At 34.2% G+C, this 22,522-nt stretch overlaps 1 protein-coding gene across 2 annotated transcripts in view; it reads right to left on the reverse strand.

Annotated features, from left to right (window-relative positions):
- Positions 1 to 465: 465 nt before the first annotated feature.
- FAT4 (FAT atypical cadherin 4) overlaps positions 466 to 22,522 on the reverse strand; it is a 178,510-nt gene continuing 156,453 nt past the window's right edge. Inside the window, exons 13-18 of one of the 2 annotated variants that reach the window (XM_064383905.1) lie at positions 18,619 to 18,704; positions 17,548 to 17,727; positions 15,037 to 15,161; positions 13,165 to 13,382; positions 7,004 to 7,265; positions 466 to 4,635 (exon numbers count right to left, since the gene is read on the reverse strand). In XM_064383905.1, coding sequence (XP_064239975.1) covers positions 2,771 to 4,635; positions 7,004 to 7,265; positions 13,165 to 13,382; positions 15,037 to 15,161; positions 17,548 to 17,727; positions 18,619 to 18,704 — 2,736 coding nt within the window. In that variant the 3' untranslated portion in view covers positions 466 to 2,770. Of the gene's footprint in view, positions 4,639 to 7,003; positions 7,266 to 13,164; positions 13,383 to 15,036; positions 15,162 to 17,547; positions 17,728 to 18,618; positions 18,705 to 22,522 lie in introns of both variants that reach the window. The other variant, XM_012473052.3, reaches the window with a different exon arrangement.

The raw sequence follows: 22,522 nt of genomic DNA on the forward strand, positions 1-22,522 counted from the left end.
TTTCAGAACTGGGGTTAATCAGAAGTCAACATGGAAGATGAGCATCCAAGATGGAGTTGCTCTCGTCTCTACAGAGTAGAGTAACTGTATTCCAGGAAATCTAATAAAACTTGACAGGGGATGGATTAAAATTCTGAGGTCATAATTTTATGTGTAAACATGCAAATCACCACTAACCATTCATTTGTGGGGATTTTTAATCTGTTAATTTGCCTATAATCCCTCCTCCTAGTATACCACGTCACTCCATTTTAAAGTGAGACCTTCATTTCACAGATTTCTGATTTATTTTGGTATAAATATTGGCCTTGCTTCAGTAGAAGAGATTTCCAAGAAGAACCAAAGACTAGAAATTGTCCTATGAGAATCCTATCAAGTTCCTAAACTGGGATTGATTAGTCAAGGGAATAGTAATTCTCTATTTCACAAAGAATTCTTAGAGAATAAGAATACAAAATCTTGGCATCAAGTTCCTTCTCCTTTATTCTTAGCTATAATCATGTTTATCATCTTACATTTAGCTCTGTTCTAAATTATAGAGTTTATATTCTTGAGGACATTGAGATGCTTCAGTTTCTTAAAAAATGTATTCTGTTTTGAGTTACACAAATCAATGAACATGTTCCGTATTTGGAGAAGAAATTTATACTATTAAAATTCACAGAGAAATATTAAAACATGTTGGCTCATCACAGGTGACAAAAAAAGAGAAAAATCAGATCATTATCTTACATTCAGTGTTTAAACCTAAAGGAATATCATGATTTAGATTAAACCCACATTATACTTCCTAATCTGAAACAAAAAATAATACCCTCAGCATTATTACATGACAAAATAATTCTGGCATATACCTCAATCTGTGGGTGGGTGTTAATTTACATATTGTTAAAATTCCTATTCAATATGGTATGGTCAGTATTAAAGAAGAGTATTCTCAATGAATATTAGGTTTGGGGCAGATATTAAATTACAAATGTTATGAGATTGTGAGGAAATTTTTTAAAGTCCTGTTATTTAAGACATAACTATGACTCTTGAAAACAGAAGTTTGTCTTGGCTAAGACAGCATGTACAGTTTCTTTAGAATTATGCAGCAGAGTAATCAATAAATTAAAGACACATATGTAGAGTGGAGCTTTTGCTTTCATTCTTTCTACCCACCATTGGACTTAGAGAATTTTGGGCTGGGTCCTTAGAGAAAATCAGACCCAGACATTTTTCCATAATTAGCTTTAATTCATTGCTGCTTCTATAAGACTGAGCTAAAGCTGGTCTTCAGTGAACATATTCTACTGGGAATTTCCAAACATTTATTCCTAGGATGTTTAAACAAGCTTCATAATAAAGTTAGACCCCTAAGATCAACCTAGTCTAGACTCATTATACTCCAGGGAAGCCCAAGAACTCTGACAGGTTAGGAATGCACTAAAGTGACTTTAAAATACCTGTTCTGGCAAGGATCCATATTCACATTTTTAAAAAGAAAATGATGCTGCCTATATACAGTTCAATTAGTCATACACTATTGACAAGCAGAGACTATTCTCAATTGGGCATACAAAGAATGTAGAAAGATAAAAATCAATATTACACTAGAATACAAAGTATTTTAAATAAATATTTTAATTCTATTGTTGACATTTACAAGTAGAAAGCATACAGTATGTTACAAATATCAAAATGTGAAAAATATGAATGTTACATAAGTAACAAATATAAAAAAAGTATTTTCTTACCTTCCCTGAAAGTAAGAAAACTATTCAGCATAGGAAAATATCAGTATCAAAAACACAGCTTAGGTGTAAAAAAGGGTTTTACACAGTATTAAAAAAAATGATCTACAAAATGACTGAAAGTAAGTGTTGAAATCTGATTTCATATAAATTATAAAAACTGGGTACTTAGAGTAAATGTTATCTGGTTGGAAAATAAGTCCAATCATAGACTTTCCTTAGGTCAATTCTTTAAAATAGTAAAAGCATAGAACAAATTTTCAATAAATAACTTTTAAGAGTGTCTCTTAGAAGTGCTGCTGAGAACATTATCTGCATAGCAAGGTGGCAGTGTTCTGGGGACAACATGCAATCACTCTGTTCCTAATGGAAGCCTGATGAAAGTCAGGAGACCAGAATCATTTGCTAAAGGATCCAGAAGTTTTAAGACAATTCTATAAGAAAGCATTAAAGTGCTGAACAAAATGACTTAATTTCAGTACCCACTGTCATGTACAACTTACTCAAATACTCAGACATTTCCGAGCAACATCAAATACGGAAACGATCATTCTGAAAAGTGTTAATATACCTAATCTTCATTCCATGATAGGAGGGTTCCTTTCTACACTTTACAAGGATTGGTTTAGCATCGAGGATCTTGCAATGCAAAATATCATTATAATAATACAATGGAAACAATACACATACACCACTGGGAAAGCACAAGTTCTTTTCTGCAATGGTAAAGGTATCAGTTTTTAAAAATCACAAATCAAACACTGCTAAATAAGAAAAGTCTTCCAAATGCTGCATGCCATAAAACTAGTTACAAAACACAATGCATGCAGGGAAATAAATTCAACCACATATGTTTAAATTAAGAGTAGCTGTGAGTCTGTTTCAGCAGCATTGTGGTTATTATTTTTAAAGTTTCCCCTCTACCACTAGTCCATACTGGCCTGTTTTTCAAACGTGACCCAACCTAGTCGGCAACTTCACAATGGTTTGAGCATTTTTTGTTTTTATGTTTTTATAGTGCCAGTACATAAACTTCACACATACTGTTCTGCTTCCCCATCTTTGGGGCCTGGCTTAGTTGTCCCAGCTTTGCCTTCTTCATTTGCTGCTGCTTTTTCCGGAAGAGACGCCAAATCTTTAAAAACATCTACATAATGGCCAAAGCCAGGGCCCCAGTTCAAAAGGTTGTCCCAGTTGAAAGTCCCTGCTTGCTGCCCAAGCTTCATGGGCAGCGTGTTGTCAGCAGCTCCTGGTGCCGCTGCCTGGGTGCCCACAGGTCCTCCCTCGGCCCTGCGGCCGTGGTACCTTCGAGGCTTCAGTCTGGCTCCATAATTATCTTCATCATCTGCATCAGATTCATTGACTTGAGATAATTTGGGCATCCTGGAAGTATATACCATTGGCTTCTCCCTGTCATATTCCATTTCTGAGCAAGTGAAAGACTCATGGGAGTCACTATCAGAAGAGGATTCCGGAGCCGGAATGCCATCGGCTGGATTCCGTGTTCTAGACAGTGGCCTTCTGCAGTCCTCCTCTGAAGAAGACCTCCCATGGTCTGCACTGCAGATACTTGGGTTTCTAGGGCGAGGCGTGTTGAGCCTCTCGACTTCTTCGATGGAGAGTCCGACTGGAGGAGAAGATTCCAGCGGAATCTGCCCAATTGGCTGCTTTAAGCGACTCCCTGGTCTAGAACCATGTGATGCCATGGCCTGAGGACTCTTGCTTCTCCTTCCCAGCCTTGTGGCATAGTTGAAAATGCCAGGTTGGCAGGTGTCACCATGCATTTCCAAAGTGTTACCATCCCTTATAGGAAGATGCAATTCCCTTGCTGGGCTGTTTCTATAGAAAGTAGAAGATTTGGAGAAAGGGGCTGGACTGTGTCGGGACAGAGGGTTGGGAGTTGGACACGCCGAGTGGCTTAGGGAGCTGGTTCTCAAACCTTGACCATATGAAGGCTGGTAAGTCAAACTGCTTGCTCCTAAGGGCATGGGGGATTGCCTTGCAAAGCCTAGGGGACTGTGCCTCTGGATTGAAAATTTTGGTGTGTGGCTGCGGAACTGCTTGTAGTGTTGGATGATGTCTGCATCCGAAGGGGCGATGCTGCTGGCATTGTCAATGTCATAGTGCTCTATCTCCTGCTCTGGAGATGCCAGAGGGGCACTAGGGATGGTTTCTGAGTTGTGAGGAATATCAGTTTCATCATAGATAAGGTAGGGGTTTTCCCTTTCAATGATATCTGGTTTTGGGTTTCCTTCAGGCTGCTTCCTCACGGTCATGTCATCCCCGTAGGGAGGGATATTGTCGGGGTCATCAAAAGCAACGTTCTCACTTCCCTTTTTCTTCTTCTCCTTTGGTTTCTTCTCCTCTTTGGGATTTTTGGCCTTCTTCCCCCTGCACTGGTTACACAGGATCAGGCTCAGGACCAGGAGGGCCAGGACGGTTGCACAGCTGCCCACGATGGCAGGCACAGCCCACAAAGGCAGAGAGATCTCTTCAGGGCCCTGACTCAGAACACAGACGTGCCCCGCAGGACTTCCAGCTTTGCACACCTTCCCCTGAGGACAGAGGACACCAAGACAGGCTACCACCATCTCACAGGTCCTTCCCGTGTGCGAGTCTGGGCAGCTACAGGTGAAGCCCGAGTGCAGGCCTGGCTCACAGCTGCCACCATTCTGGCATGGGTGGGAGGCACAGTCCCCAGGAGGAACACACCTGTAGGCATACCACTGATTAATGCACAGCAAATCACCCCAGCAGGGGTTGCTGGCACAGATGTTTGGGCCACGACAGCCAATCTTCACCGAGGGATCTGTTTTTGAGATGGAGGCCAAGCTATGCTTCCCGCTGAAAGGAAGACTTTCTCCACCATACCACATAGAAGCAATGCAGCCATCAAAACCTGCTGGGAGAAGAAGCAGCAGTAAGGCTTTTTACATGTTAAAAAAAGGTTTATACAACATTGCTGGGAAACTCCAGAATCACTTGTAAAAAGAAACTTCAGAATCACTTCATGTAAATACCGGAAGCTCAGTCTCAGAGTCATCACCCAGTTGAAAGGTAATTAAGCTGTGCATCTTATAACATAACTTAGCAAGGTATGTAAGATTACCATGACCAAACGTGGGGCAGGCATCTTATAACATAACTTAGCAAGGTATGTAAGATTACCATGACCAAACGTGGGGCAGATTGCTTGAATCCCGCTCATTCTGAAGATTTATGAATGACTTGGGCAGGCTGAATTTTCTTTTTCTTACTGATTTATTTAATTATCAATTTTCATTCTTTTTACATTCCATATACCAAAAATTACATGCATACAAATAAAATGTATTTTTAAAAACTTGTAAAGAACATGAAATAGGCCAATGGCTTCAACTACTAAATCATGCATTCCAATTGAAGGTGATATTGCACCAAAGGTGTCGAACATAGGTTCTTGGGGAGTTAAAGAAAAAAATCTTAGCTATTACAATGGCCTGTGGACCTCCAAAGATCAGATGAATACATACCACTGGCGTTAACATTTTATGACTTGGGGATGGCAAAGTTTAGACTATATTAAGTGTCTGCTTAGGGGAAAGATAAAGATAAAATACAAAGTTAAGAAACACTTCATGACACGGAGTGCACAAACACGGCTGATGTTCCTATCTCAGGGCCCAAGAATCTATTTTGACACTACCAAAAAAGCATAATTTATATTGGCTTGTTTTCTCACAATGTTCTCTAATAATTAAATTTATAAAAAGGATTTATAACCCAGACTTTAACTTTTATGCTTTAACTCTATTACTCTCACATGCATTATTTTCCTCTTATTTAATGCATCATTCTACACTAGTGACATTCTCATCCTTGATATACTTTTTCTATGAGCTTTTGTGACATCTTTTCCTTTTGTTCCTATACTCCTGATTTTCTTCCCATTACTTAGTCTCCTTTTCTGACTTATTTTTCTCTACATAACCATTGACTCTTAGAGTTAATCAAGATGAGGTCCTAGGCTTTCTTTTCACTCTACACTCTCATGTTAGGTGATCACACCCATGTTCAGTACTTCAGTTACCTGCTTGACACTGACCACTCCTAAACATGTATTTCCAGTTAAAGTCTATTTCTGAGTTCCAGCCCATCCATCCAAAGGATTTTTTCAAAGATGCTTCAAACCCAAAATGTCCCAAACCAAATCTGATACTTCCCGAGATATGCTGCTTTTGCAGTGTCCTGTAGTTTCCTCTCTTGGTGACACTATCCTTCTTTGAGTTGAGAAGTAGAATCCTCCTTGAATTTTACCATAATCACTAACAGTTTGGTTGATATTAGTTCCCAGAATACTTCTTGCCTGGCCACTTCTAACCCCTTGGCCACCACACGAGTAGGAGCTCACAAGACATCTTGTCCAGATCCCAAGTAATTTCTGTTGATCCACTCGTTCCCTCCACCAATTCATTCTCCATGTTGTAGCCTAAATGATCTGTAATATTACTGCATATCTAACTTGATCCTCCTGTGATTACAATTGTTAATAACTTCCCATTGCTCTGTAAATAAGAACAAAACTGCAACAGGTCTAGAAGTTGTTTCATTCTCCAACTTCATCATTTGCCTATGACATAGCCCCCAATGTGCTTTGTTCTATAACTCGGACTTAATCTATTTCTTTAAAAAACTTTCTATCAACATAAATTAACCTTTCATACACTTTCATCCTTCTCCTTATCATTCAGATTTATGTATACATGTCAATTCCTCGGCAAAATTCCTCTTCCTTTCTCTTTTTTCACTATATTTTAGAATTCCACATTCTTCCTTTGTATTATTTATCACAGATTAGAATAATGAATTTGCTTGTGTAAGAAATTGATTGATGTTTGTTTCCATTAATGGACCATGAAGAGAGTGACTGTGAATGAATAAATACATGAATAAATGTGTACAAAATGCTTGGTGGACAAGCAAAGCATCAACACTCCATGGACTGAGTTACAACCTTGGTAAGAAAGATGCAAGTTGCTCAAGGTAGCTAATAGTTTATTACAAACTTTCTAAAGAAAGCTATGACATTTTTAGGATATTTATTATTGATATTATCAGACATCAAACTACTTTTTTAAACATACATTTTGTTGAATGAAATTATATTGTATATGAGATTCATACTTAATGTGTAGATTTTAGCTACTCTTGCCACAAGAAGAAAACAATTACTTCTTGTGGTACAATTTTATCTTTCCCTTGTGATTCTACTTAACAGAGGCATTTACCTGCTTGGGCGTCTCGATGTGCTTGATTGGGTGGAATTCCTCCAAGCGATATAGTAAGTACATCAAGGCCACCGAAGTCTTGAGTAGGGTGGATAATATCTCTGTTATATATTCTGTCAACAGACAATACTGTGGCTGTTCCATTTTTCCCAATTAGGAAAGTGTGCCAGTGGCCGTCTGCAACATACACTTCAGGAATGTTTCTCTCCACTTTCCCAGCGATTCCTGCATCTGATGTAAAATGTACTTTGCCATTCTTAATCTATAAAACATATTAAAAATAATATACAATTAAAATATGGTATGCTTAAATAAAAGTCATTAATAAAACTAAAGTTTAAATTTTTTGTTTTTTGTTTTTTTGTTTTGAGACAGAGTTTTGCTCTTGTTACCCAGGCTGGAGTGGAATGGCGCGATCTTGGCTCACCACAACCTCTGTCTCCTGGGTTCAGGCAATTCTCCTGCCTCAGCCTCCTGAGTAGCTGGGATTACAGGCACGCGCCACCATGCCCAGCTAATTTTTTGTATTTTTAGCAGAGATGGAGTTTCACCATGCTGACCAGGATGGTCTCGATCTCTTGACCTAGTGATCCACCCGCCTCGGCCTCCCAAAGTGCTGGGATTACAGGCGTGAGCCACCGCGCCCGGCCTAAAGTTTAAATTTTTGACCAATCTACAGAAGATAGAATAGCAGAAGAATCTGGTTGTATGAGAGGATACTTACACATCTTGTCTCTACAATTTTAGGCAACACATACTTTTATACTTAATAGTTTCAATGGTTTTCAAAGTATTCATATCTGTATACCTAATTTTTCAAAATACAGTGAATTATTTTCCAGAACACAATTGAAATAGTAAAGGGCTGAATGCCCATTTTAAGATAACTAAATTATACCTTTTTTGATTATTTGTACTTCAGTGACAACCTCCCATTGGAGTGTGTTATGTTGGTTCGTTTAGTAAAAGGCCCATAGTACTAAAAAACTGTGAAAACCACTTCAAAAAGAAAAATGAATGCTCAGCTAAAAAGAAAGCATAGTTGGAAAATAAAGATGAAAATAATCGTTTTACCTGTCATCTTTACACACTGGAATTTTGGGGGGAAAAAAAGATGCCTATTGTTTATATCATTTATTGGGATCAAAAGCTATGATGAATAAAGACTGAATTCTTAATAATGAGGTGTCTGGGCAAGTCTTCACTTTGGCTGTCTTTTACAATATCTAAGGGATATTTGGTTTATTTTATTTTGTCTAGTAGATAGAACATTGGGTAACAGGATGCTCCCACTCCAGTTTCCAGCTACCAAGTTTCCAGTATCCTGAGTAGACCATTTTAGAAAATGAGATAATTTACAAGGCAAGATGAACATTTGGTTCAGGGAGCATAAACCCGTTAACACTGCCAGACAGAGCTGGTGTCTTGGCAGGGGGATGCAGTGGCACTGTTCCTCAAATAATGGGAATGAAAAGATGGATTAGTTTATTTTGTCACTCAGATCAAATGCTATTTCTACATGCAACAAACACATCTGGTAAAACTAAAAATCAGTTCATTTGTACTTTATGGAAAAGATGTCTAACACATTTACATATGTTATTCATATAGTCATATTTTATTAAAGCAATTTTTCCAGATAATAATATATTTTAGTACCAAACTAAAAAAATTAAAAACCCAGAAAATTCTAGCTAAATGACAATAACATTTCATCAAATAGGCAACATCTCATGACACTCAGTAAAAACAGCAACTTTCTTTTGGTTATAGCTAGGTCCTTTTTGAAAAAAAAAAAAAAGAAAAGAAAAAAGAAAAAGCCTCCTCCTAGCTCTTTCCTCCAAATTGATATCATCATGTCATCTTTTATTCAATAAATGAAAGAGCACTTGGAGCATATCACAAATTGAGGTGGAGAAGAATATGAGTTCCCATTATAACATGCGTATTGCTTTCCTTCTCCCTGGCAGTACTTAACACTTATATAATGCCTAACTTTCAAAACATCATGCTAACTTTTGCTTGGTTTTATTTATTCATAAACAGTCAATGATGAACCACAGGAGCTGAAAAATTATTATCTTCTAGTGACCCAGCAGCCATTGTAATGTCATAGCACAACAAATTACTCACTGCGGCGATACAGGTGTAAGCAAGCCTACTGTGCTGCTGGTAAGTATAAAAGTATATCACATGCAATTATGTACAATACCTAATACTTGATGAGGATAATAAATGACTATATTACTGTTTATGCATTTACCACATTTTTAAAAAATCATTAGTTTAGAGGGTACTGCTTGTAATGATACAAAAAATCGCTGTAAACCAGCCTCATCCAGGTCCTTTAGGCAGTATTCCAGAAGGCATTGTTATCATAGGAGATGACAGTTCAATGTGTGTTATTGCCCCTGAAGACCTTCCACTGGGACAGGATGTGGAGGTGGAGGACAGTGACACTGATGATCCTGATCCTGTGTACGCTCATGTGTTTTTTTGTTTCTTAGTTATTGACGCAAAAGTTTAAAATAAAAATAAAATGAAATAAAAAATGCTTAAAATAGAAGAAAGCTTACAGAATAAGGGTATAAGAAAACAAAATATTTTTGTACAGCTATACAATGTATTTGTGTTTTAACTGTTATTACAAAAAAGCAAAAAGTTAAAGAAATCAAAAGTTTATAAACGAAAACAGTTACAGTAAGCTGTTTAATTTATTATTGAAGAAAAATATTTTCGATAAATTTAGTGTAACCTAAGTGTATAGAGTTTATAAAGTCTGCAGAAGTGTAGAATAATGTCTTAGACCTTCACATTGACCTGCCACTTGCTTACTGACACACTGACTCAGAGCAACTTCCAGTCCTACAAGCTTTATTTACAGTAGTGCCATTTGGGCACACGTGAAACCGACTTTCTTCAAAAAATACAAAAATTAGCCTGGCATGGTGGCACATGCCTATAGTCCCAGCTACTTGGGAGGCTGAGGAGGGAGGATAAATTGAGCCCAGTAGGCAGAGGCTGCAATGAGCCGAGATCATACCATTGCACTCCAGCCTGCACTCCAACAGAGCAAGACCCTGTTGCCCAGGCTCTCCCCACTTCCACCTAAAAAATCTTCTATGAAGCCTTTTTACTGTACCTTTTCTATGTTTGGATATGATTATATACACAAATACTTGCCACGTGTCACAATTGCTTACAGTAGTTAGTACAGTAAACATGCCATACAGGTTTGTAGCACAGGAGCAATAGACTATTCCATATAACCTAGGTGTGCAATAGGCTGTACCATCTAGGTTTGAGTAAGTTCACTCTATGATGTTTGCACAAGAATAAAATCACCTAACAATGCATTTTAGGAAATGTGCCCCTGTCCTTACGCAACTCATGACTGCATTTATTTGTTCATTTGTTTAATTTGAATCCACACAGCTTTGAATTCATTATTCTAATTCTGTGCCACCTGTGTTGCCCACTTAAACAAACAAACACAAACAATAGAACAGATTTGGAGTAGAAATAAAGTTCCTCATATTACTGTTATTACAGAACATCAAATATGGAGCTATAGGATATGCCATGAATGAAAAGAGATTTGTGAAATGCTTTAAATGTTGGTCAACAAAGTTTTACACAAGTATGCTTTCCTTTTACCTTTCTCTCCGAAATTTTTTCTTCGTTTGAATAGCCCCAATTGATTTCACATAATCTTTTCTATCCTCTCATTGCTATTGCTGCTCACACCTGACACTGCATTTACCAAACACCCTTGCTCATTTTTCACAAAATGTCCTCATCTTCTGGCTGCTTCTCTCTCTCTCTCTCTCTCTCTCTCTGTGTGTGTGTGTGTGTGTGTAGAGAGAAGAGAGAGAGAATGATAGAAAAAGAGAATGAGAGAGTGAAAGAGTCAGACCATGCAAACCATAAGAAAGAAATAAAGAAAAGGTCAGAAAGAGAAACCGCCCCCGCAAAAAAAAAAAAAAGGAAAAAAGAAATCTTGGAGTCTTGGTGACCAATAAACTAAAAATGAAGTAAAAGTCCATCCTATTCTGTAATAAGCACATGATATTCCTGTCATCCAAATAATTTGCCTGCTTACAACAGCTACTTTCTTTCAGTTTATTTAGTTATTCTTAATTCATTGTTCTTATTTTTTCTTACCCATTTTCTTTACCTGCCAAGCAGCTTAATCTTTAAAAAGCTGTTTTTCAAAATTTTCATATGAAACTATGCATTTCTGTCTGTGTTATTCATTTTTTATTAATTAACGCTTAGTTTCCTTTCAGAAAATAAAAAAATCTAAGTTATTGCTACCGAGCTAACAAAATCTGGAGTTGAATGCTGTTGGCCAGTTGAAAATACAATAATTTATGGTGACAAAACTGGATCCTGACATTCAGGGAAGAAAAAAACTGGTCTCTGATTTTTTTCAACCACATTGTATTTTCACTGAATTCCTTGGCTTAAAGTGGTAACATACAGAAATATTTCATATGTCATTTAAATGGCATGAGGACTTGGAAACAGTTTAACAGATAACACACAGACCTCAATGTCAAAGCCCCTCAAAACATATAAAATATGTTTCTTATAGAAGGTGAAGGTTTATTTCTTTCTTTGCTCCTTTACACTGTTTACTTCTAATACCATTTTCAATGAAAATTATAAGAACAAAATATAAGGTTATACAATGACCTATGTGTTCTCTTTTACAGTGGTTTTATGAACTCTGGAACTGGGTCCTTTGTTTCAATGGAGGTAAAGTTAAAAGTGTTCTCTTGTAGGGGATTAGGGTAGAGTGTCTGCCATTTGGCACTAATGATATGTTGGGCCAGATAACTGTTGTACAGTGCTGATGTTTGGCAGCATTCCTGACCTCTACCACTAGACGCCAGAAACACTCTCCCAACTTCCAACTGTGACAATTGAAAATGTCTCCAGATATTGCCAAATGTCCCCTGGAGGTAAAATCATTCCTAGTTGGAAATGACTGGACTAGAGAGATTATTATTTGAGAATATAAGAAATATTGGTTTTCATGCTACTTATTAAATATATTTATATGTGACATAATCATGGTTGGCTTGCACAGAGAAAAATTTTGAGGATTAAAAAGGCTTAAGTTTAGAAGTGAACATCTATTTTTATTTTTAGCATTATATATGAAATAAACCTAATAATTTTCTGAGCATATTGCTCTTTTTCTTTATGAACTATTCCTGGAGTAATTTTCAAATATTGACTCATAGACAAAAATAATTCAGGAAATATGGATCTGTTATTTTAAGAATTTACTAAAATTTATATTAAAAATTATCAGTAGAATGATACAAAGTAATATTAATGGAAGGCAGTCAATATAACTAAACTAAAGAAACTGTTGGTCTAGGAGATGACTTATTTGTGGGAAAGAAAGCAAAATACAGATTTAAAAATTCAGAAAGCTCTGAGCCAATGCAAAAATGTATATCTAACTAAATTATTTACCTGTATGAAAGTTTATTATCTTATTTACAGATTAAAAAAAAAATGTAAAAGCCTAATGATAAATCAATCCATTGTTCTCATGGAGTATAATTTTTAAGATTATTTAAAAATGTTTCATAAAGGTGAAGTGAAATTTTACTTATAATAAATTCCAAATATACTTCACAGAGTTTATAAAGATAGTGAATTAAATGTATGCTCCAGAAATCATATAATTTCAAAATGTTTTCCCATATCTCACAATGTATTTCTTTATTCTAATCCTGTCAATTAACATACACATATCAGTATTTGAAATAATTATTGGAGAAAAATATTTTTGCATTTCAAAGACACATTATATTTTTGGTTTGCTTTGTTTAAGAAAAAAGCAGTATAAATTCTTACCAGAAAAGTAGATTGCCACTAATTCTTTGTGTGTTGGCCTACCTGGCAGGGTTCTCTACTCTAAAGCAAGACAAAAGTGTGTAGAAACCAAACCATTCAGATCTCTGTTACTCTGGCCAATGCCTGGGGAATAGTTAAGATAGATGATATTGGAATAGTGCCCAGCATTAGTCGGAACTCTAATGGGTTGTAAAGAAAAGGACAGAAATTATGGGAGAAGTGATTTAAACCACTACACAGCAGGCGGTCTAATCAAATGAAGTCACCATTAGCTTTTATCTCACCTTCACAGTAGTGTAATTGCTGCTTTCTTGGATATGGATTAAAATGCCATTCTCGCTTCTGGTCCTAAATTTTACTTCCAGACTGTTCACACCAAAAGACTCCAACATGGCACCTTGTATGCTTTGCCTTAACAAATATTCCCGCTTCTCATTCTGACTCATGTGGTAGTCCAAGCGCCCTTTGCCTTCTAATGATAAGGCAGTGTCAGGAGTAATAGCTGAAAACCAAAGAAAAAAAAAAAGGAAAATGAATGCACTCATTTGGCACTTCTTGGAGAGTTTTCTATAGTGACAAGAAATATTAAAAAGGAGAATGAAAATGTCAACTTTTGGAAATTAATGTCCCCCAACTCTACTCTTAAAAAATAATTTCCGTTTATTATTATATAAGTTGATTTCAAATGTTTACATCCATTTCAGAACCGTGAAATGTAAAATACTTTATGGCAGTCATTAACCATCTGGGAAATATTTACTAAACTATTTGCCACAGTATATAAATCATGAATACCTAAAGACATAGCCACTTGTTGGAAATATGTACTTGAAAAATTTGTTTGTAAACATTTTCATTGCATTTCCAAAATATATGTTTGCATGGTTTTAAGATGATTTGTAATCTTTAGTCTCTAGTATGCTATAAATTTGGATAAAGACGTGTACAATCAAATATTTATATTTGTAACTAACTTTATATCTAGTAGTCATGAGATATAATTTATCATCATGTATAATCAGTATGTATATCATAATTTATCATAATCTGAAAAAAATCCACACTCCAGAAATATAAAAGTTTAAGTTATAGAAACAAATGATACAGCTAAAGAAAAAATATTAAGAAAATGAGCTCAAAACAATTTCATCCCTGAACAATGCACTGTAAAAAGATACATTTTATAGTATGTGGGTTATATAATGATTTAAGAAAAAGAGTCTCAGGCATTTATCCAGCCAATGATTCATCTCATATTTCAGATATAATTAGGATCCTACTTACTAAATATTTATTACTTTAAAAATCACTTGACAATATGTTTTCTATGTTTTCATTATATCTAATATAATTACACACAGTTATACTTTCTGCTACTAAGACCTTTTAGATATTATAGCCTCAATTATATTATGCATTTCTATTCATTTTCATATTAAAATTGAATCAAATGATTCCTTAAATGTGGTCAGATACCTGCACTAGAGTTAAGTAACAATCTGTTTGAAAATGAAGACTTTTTACAAAAGAGGAGCCATTAGGGTTAGTCAGTGAAATGTGCAGCTTGAAATTAGAGAGTACTATTTTCTAATGATGATGTGAACATCATTAATGTCTAAATAATAGTAACATTACAGCTTAGAAAACAACTGATGACAGGGTTTTTAAAAGTAATATTCAGAACTAATTCTGGTACTTGTAAATTAAAATGAAAGTATCAACATTAATTTTAACCTATTATGATGCCATTGTATGATGCTTTGAGCTCAGTGGTGAGTGATCTTTTTATGCACAAAAAATCACCAGAAAAATATCCCCCAAAGGTAGATAATAAGACAAAAAAGCCTAAATATAACCATTGACTTTTTAGATTGCCTAGCATTCTTATAAACAAAAATAACAATAAAATATTTAAAAAATGGAAGCTATAGTTATATATTAGTTAGTAAATAATTGTTTAAAAGAATCTCATTATTCTTCAGGTTACAAAAATAACTTTTAAAATGTCACTGTATTTTACCAATTATTGCCCATTTAATATTTTCAATATTTAGAATGAAATCATAATTTTTAATTCAATTACATACTTGGGTGCATATATTTTAATTTTCATAGTTATTATAATTTCCAGGGGAAGACAGAAGAACTTAACGTACATTTTTCACAGTATTTCCCAGTGAATCCCTCTTTGCAATGACACTGCTGCCATGACCAGTAATCCATACATGTGCCACCATGTTGGCATGGGCTGCGAGTACAAGCACCTTCCAGCCTAGGGCATCTAAAATAAAATCATATTGAGAGCCGTAAGGCACATACAAGATGAGTAGAAGTTTGCTAAAAGTCAATATAAACTTTTGTTAACCTGTTTAATTTCAAGAACTCCATTATTTGAAGCACAAGTTACAATTAATTTGGAGAAACTAATTAAACTAGAAGTTTTCCTAGAAAACAGAGTCTGCCTCACACTAATGAAGAGTCAAGAAAGAAGACGTCTTACATAATAATGAAAAAGATGTAACCATTTCTTCTTTAAATTAGCTCTTATATGAATAAAATGCCTTGGTCAAATAAACACTTTGGTTAATACATGTGAGCCAGGGACCATGTATTTTTTGACAAATGTCTACCAGTCTACACATGCAACTAATGTTTATTGAATGCCTACCAGCTGCCAAGTACATGGAAGTAAAACAATGAAAAAAATAACCATGCACCCAGGGAGTATTTATTTTTCCTTGTGGAAGAGACAGAAAATAAAGAAAAAAATGCTATTGGGAAAATTAAGGTGAGAAAGGGTATAGTGTGTTTGGGGGTTTGCCGAATCTTTAGATTAGGCAGTGAATTAATCTTTGTTAAGACCTAAACAAAATAAGGGAATCAAGTGTATCTGGTAGAATAGCATTTCAGCTAGAGGAAACAGCCAGTGAGAAAGTCCTGGAGTGCAAGTGTTCTGCCATGTTTGAGAAACGCCGAGGCCCAACATGGTTGGAGCTCAGGGAAGAAGAAGAAGAAGAGTAGTTAGATATGGTCGGAAGTTAAGGGTGATGCCAGATCATAAGAACCCTGTTAGTCAGGGTCAGGACTCTGGCTGTGAAGCTAGGTGAGATGGGAAACTATCAGAGCACTTTGAGCCGAGAAGTGTAAAGAATTGACTTGTGTTTTAAAAATGTCATTCTGGGCTGGGTGTGGTGGCTCATGCCTGTAATCCTAGCACTTTGGGAGGTGGAGGAGGGTAGATGACAAGGTCAGGAGTTCAAGACCAGCCTGGTCAAGATGGTGAAACCCTGTTTCTACTAAAAATACAAAAATTAGCCAGCCATAGTGGCAGACACCTGTAATCCCAGATACTTGGAAGGGTGAGGCAGAGAATTGCTTGAACCCAGGAGGCAGAGGTTGCAGTGAACCAAGATCATGCCACTGCACTCTAGCCTCAGTGACAGAGCAAGACTTCGTCTCAAGAAAATAAAAGTCATTCTGGACATAAGGTCTAACAGAGCTAGTTTTGGCTCTGTTATGTAAGTCTAAAAGTTTTGGCTCAGTAGGTTTTGACCTAAAAAGATGTTCACAAAATATCTTTAAATGAAAAAAAATTAGTATTTTAAAAAGTACTTTGTGAACATGGAGAGAGACACAAAAGGATGCACACCAAAGTATTAACAATGGTGGCAATCCCAATCCTGTGTTTCTCTGTACTGTTTGATAGTAATAATAATAAAATAGTGTGACTTTGTAACAAAACAATAAGCACATGTAGAAAAAGAAAGGAAGATGCCAAATGTTATTAAAATACTTAAGTTACAAACATTAGAAAGTATTCCCAGCTTTGTCTTTATAGTTTGATTTCAAGTAATCTCATCCAAAAGAATAATATGAGCAAAGATTTTTGTGAAAATGTGTTAATCACAGGGTAATTGGTATATTAATAAAATTGGAAACAATTAAAGTATATAGCAATAGCTAAAATATAGCACATTCACATTATAGGATACTAAGCAGTCGTGAACATGACAAAGAGTAGTCGTCTCTGGGTGGTTAGATTATAAGTTAATTTTATTTTCTTCCTTGTGTTTTTTCAGAATTTTTCAAACTTCAATAATGAACAAAAGTAATTTTAAAAGAAAATATATAATTTCTACAATTCCCAAGTTATTGTTAGAAACCTAATTAATAATCAAATAAAATAACCTTGCAGTTCATAATTGATCAAGTTATTACCTGTTTTTAAAGCTGCATCAAGTTTTTGAGAATATGTATGTTTATAAATAAAACTATTTAAGGTCAAATAAAGTTCTATGTGCCCATGATAGCTAACATTTATATATCTCTATGTACCAGGGTCCTTTCTATATAATTTACCAACTTAACTCATTCAATCTTCACAACTCTTTGTAAGAGGGTAAAACATATACATGCACACATGAAAATATATATATGTATATATATATATTTTAGACTCTAGAAAACAAATATTAATTTTCTAATTAGATATAACATTTTATGCCAAAATTTCAAAAGTATATATAAATATTTAAAATTCAAAACAATGTAAATCATTTGGTATTTTTAGAGATTTGCACATAATAATTTCATCTTTTAATGCTCACTGAATCATATGCTTTTTTGCACTTTTTTCTTTAAAACAGTAAGAAATAAAATTGCCATACTGATCTAGGATGCCTTGTGCTGCCAAAGCTTGACTGGGTTCCAGAGGCCTTCCATTGACTGCAAACTCCATTATACAGCCAACAAAATCATGGCTTTCCACGTGTCCTCTCCTCTGAAGGATTGGTTCTAGCGATCTGATACCTCCAACTGTGACTCTATTTGGCTGAACATCAAGAGTCCTAAATAAAAAATGGAAGATATAAATATTAGTGCCAAAAGAGTACATTTTTAGTATAATGTTTAGGTCAAATTAGAGTAAATATAGCTTTTTTTTAGCATTTATTATAGTGTGATAAATTTCAATGGAAAACATAACACGTAAAAGAGTGTCCCATAAACACACAGAGATGTTAGGCTTCCAAATTATGAAAAATATTAAAACTTACGGAAATTGTGTTTTCAAATAGTCAAATTAGATGCATATTATCACAATACTGAGTCAATAAGAAGGAGCACATTCTCAAAGGGAAGATAATGCTGTATAATTAGTGGCAACTCTAATATTTATGTTAGATTACATTGCTCCTTTCTTGCAGAGATGATAAGGGATATCAATAAGTTGATCAATGCAAGGGATGCCAATAAGTTGATTGAGGCAATGAATGATGCATCACGATGCATAACTACTTATTTTTCTCTGTTTATCATTTTTTCCTATTAAACTCACTTATTTTCTGGTAGATTACTACTGCATTCAGTTTTAGGTGCTATGAAAAAGTACCTGTTAATTTTCACATAAACTTTTAGAAATGCATTTGAAAGAACTGGGGTCTTTATCCTACATGTTTTCCAGGTCATAAGCAATTATTTCATGAATCTTTCCAAAGACTACTGGCTATATTTAATTTCCTTTTCTCCAGTTTTATCCTATTTCTACCACTTCATTTCACACATTTTAACAAATTTTGCACAGTAATTATTGACTATTTTATATTATGAAAATTTGGGGAGGGAAATAAAATATCTTAAGCTTTATGTAATTCTTAGCATCATATAATTATTTTTAGGTGTAAATTTTCTTTTTAAAAATTTTAAGTAACGATAAAGATTAAACTAATCATATGCCTTACCAGTCATCTGAAACTGCCACATTACTGACAGTACAATATCCTGGCTCTTGGTTCTCAGAACAGGAGTCCACAGTTAAGGAGGCTGCCTATGAAGCAAGAGAAGGAAATGTTCAACTTTGAGTTCTACTGTTCCTATTAGTCTTTCCAGCCAACACTACCCAAGATTTGTTTCTATGTGAATGTAATTTTGAAACTGTAAAAACATCTTGATATAATGTATAAATCACATAATTATAATACTGAATTATGTGCATGTGTTTCTTTGATATCTCTAAAACTAAAATTATGACTATCTTTATCTATAAGGTAAAGGGTACTTTGAAAAATCTCCTGCTCCCTTGTTTTATAGATGAAAAAAGATAAAAATGCCATTAATCTTCTTTAGAATAATACACAGTAGGTCTGAAACATCTTCCTGGGGATAACAATCTTAAGAAACATGTTTATTGTACTATCAAGCTATTTTAACAAAAGAAAAGCCACTTAATTTTTGATTTTCAAAAGTCTAATTCTAATATGATTTCAGCCATATTTACAAAAAGATTATAAAAATACAGTATAAATATTACCATAGCAATCTATGAAAATTTAAATATTTGGATTAAAGTTTGAGATATGTTTAACAAACCAAGTAAGTGCTCTTCTCATTTTGTTAAGAATAATTATATGTAACATTATAGCATATCTCTGTATAATCAGGGTGTATTACTGTAAATCACTTTACAGTAGAAAATCCCCAATAGTATTTAAATAATGACTAAGTAGTCATTTTTGCATATCCCCTTGAGACAAAAGCTTTCTGTTTAGTAGAACATATGAATACTCCTTTTGACTGATAAACAAAGTCGTAAATTTATGGTTAAAAGGCCTAAGAATATGATAACCATAGAAGACAGAGTCCTATGTAATGAGTACCAGCAACTGAGATGGCTACAGTCCAGTCTAACACCAAAGATGTGTATAAATATTATTGTGTAATCTGCAATGCTACTGTGATGCACCTCCTTTGTTCCCCAAATTTCGTTAAAATTTGGACAAATGACAAACTTTGCATATTTTGGTTGCTGAAATTATAAGAAGGATAGAGTGTAGTGCCAGTAAATCACAGGAATAGTCATAATTCATTATCCGAATGGACAAGAGGTTTAAAGGTTTCTCCCAATGCAGACAATAAAGTGTTATTCTAAATTTATGAATGCCATAGACAGGGGTAATCCAAATTTGTTACATATATAAAAGAGAAATATAAATACAATGCAGCCATCCATTTATCAGAATGCTTATCATTTCAGTTTAATAAGAGCAAAGCAAATGTAGGAAACAGTCCAGGAAGATTAAGCAAGTTGACTAATAACATGCCTCACTTAAACACAAAGTTTTCAATGTCAAATTTTCTGTATTAAAAAATCAGGCCACTTTCATTATGAATGAAAATGATTAATTTGCTTAATTAATATCCCACTTTTGTCAATATTGCTTATGAATTTTAGGCAGTGTCCATAAACCATATATTTAAATGGGAGACTTGTAAAAATTCATCTGAAGTATCTTACATTTTAAAAATAAAGACTGAAATGAATTTGTAGTCAATTTATTAATTGCTTAGCAAATATTAATGGCTAACATATTCTTAAATATTTCTAAGAGTTAATTATTATAAGCTCCATACAATAAACTCTGTGAGCCATGTGGATTTTTTTCTTGCCATTTTTTTCAAGTAATAATAAATACTAATATTTTTAGGAAAAATTTACACTTCCAATTCCCTGGCAAGACATTCATGCCCCGTTTAGTTAACTCTTTTGATAGTTATGATTATTTTTAGTTATCTGTAAAATGGGGTGACAACCAATCTCAAAAGCAGTATTAGGTTTTCATAATTCAACTTCTGTTGAATGGACTATTTGATTGAACATATATTATGCAAGTATCTAGAGATCCCTAAAACTATCATAAACTAGAAAGTACCACATGGATATTTAAACATGCCTCAACTAGAAAAATAACCTTGGATAACAGAATTGTATTTTAGTCATTGTTAGTGTTTCATATATGTCTAAAAGCTTGAGGATACTTCAGAGTTAAATTTTCTTTCTTTTACTGTTGAATTTTTCTACTTTTACCACCATAAATTAAAATGTTTTACCCCTACTTATGCAATGATTTAAAGCTTAGAGGTTAATGATATTGCCAGTTTCCAACCAAAATTATTCTGAAATGTAGAAAATGACAAATTCAGAGTCCAGCAGGAGCCTTATTTGGATGTTTTCTGAAACAGGAAGACATTTTTCCTATGACTCAAGTGATAATGACAGAGTTTTTTTTCACATTTGTTATTACTAAAAATTGATGACTATGGTCACAATAATACAAATAAACTGCAGTACCTCCTTCTCCACTCACCTCTTACTCCTCTGTCCTTGTTTGATAGAATCAAATGCTCATGAAGTTTAATGCAACCTTGGAGGTCATCAGATAAAATTGTTTATTTTACATTATAGCATACTTGACAACATATCAGAAATATGGTTATCTTATATATGTGTCATGGGGTGAGGTGATATCTGCTATTACTCATCAGTTTTGGGATATTATTATGGCTAATGTGAGCCAACTCTATACACATCAATATCCAAATGTTTTTCTAATTCTTTAAGGCCTAATAGTTCTGGTTACATCAATCATCGGGAATACAAGAATTGTTTAAATCTATATTCTTCCAAGGTCTTCCTCTGAGCACCGCAGTTTGATATTATGCTGATTTTTAAAATCTCAAGCAAAAATCAATGCAATAAACTATTACTAATTAGAAAATATAATTTATGCAAGATTTGTTATACCTCTACTAATGTTCATTGAAGTCAGGTTGGATTTTTAGGTACTACTCATAATTTAAAATTCCTTGAGATCAAGATCAAGTAAAATATTCTATTATTTTTACTTCAAAATGTTATATGTAGGTAGTGTTGGTGATAATTCAGAGTGACTAACACCTGTTTAAGCACCTAATTCACAGAAATAAAATTTTAATTATGATTCATATTAACCTTTACAATAATATAGAAATGTGGGTATATTATTAGAATTAAAATATAAAATATTATGTCTTGACATCATTTTCAGAATGTTGGGGTAATTTTATTAAGTAAACACCATATAAATTAAATATATCACAAAAATGTTCCAGCTAGAAAATATTAACACTAGGTTCAAAAGGAAATGGAAAAGAGTATATAACTAAAATGATTAATAAAAATCATATAATACTTTTGTTTTCTCATCAATATTCAAGCAACATACATTTAATAACCTGGTAGGACCCTGAATGCAGTTTGACAGATGTGGCGATAGCCATGAATGAAATGTCTGAGCAGCTACCCTTGACCATGTTGACATAATCACTTGGCTATCTTTAAAGCTAATCATTATTCTTTCTCTCCCTCATAATTAAAAATAGTTCTGTATTTTAAAACTTGCTTAAATTTCCTTTAATGTTGTAATAAATTAGAGTGGAGGAGAGAAGTCATTGTGTCTGATGCCAATTCAAAGTAAACATGTATTTGTAAAATTTTCCTGAAAGCAAATGACAAATTTTGTTCTTTGATAATAGATAGCCTGTTATGGGTATTGGTCAAAATAATTAATATTATAAGGTAGTTTCTGTCTTATGCCCTTATGAAATTGGTAATTATAAATTGCACAAACTTTAGCCTTTAAAATTAACTATGGGTCATAGGAAAAAAAAAACTAGTAAAAACATGGTTAAAAACATTTTAAATATTACTTCTTAATACTGCCTATATGCATTCAGCAATATAACATATTCCATAAATTTAGTGGCAACAGTTTCTCTGTAGTTATACAAATGTGTGATTCACATCAGTCTAAGAACTATATAAGTTAC

This window comes from Aotus nancymaae, unplaced genomic scaffold, assembly GCF_030222135.1.
Source record: "Aotus nancymaae isolate 86718 unplaced genomic scaffold, 86718_ANA_hifiasm-v0.15.2.pri h1tg000033l, whole genome shotgun sequence".
Taxonomy (NCBI): domain Eukaryota; kingdom Metazoa; phylum Chordata; class Mammalia; order Primates; family Aotidae; genus Aotus; species Aotus nancymaae.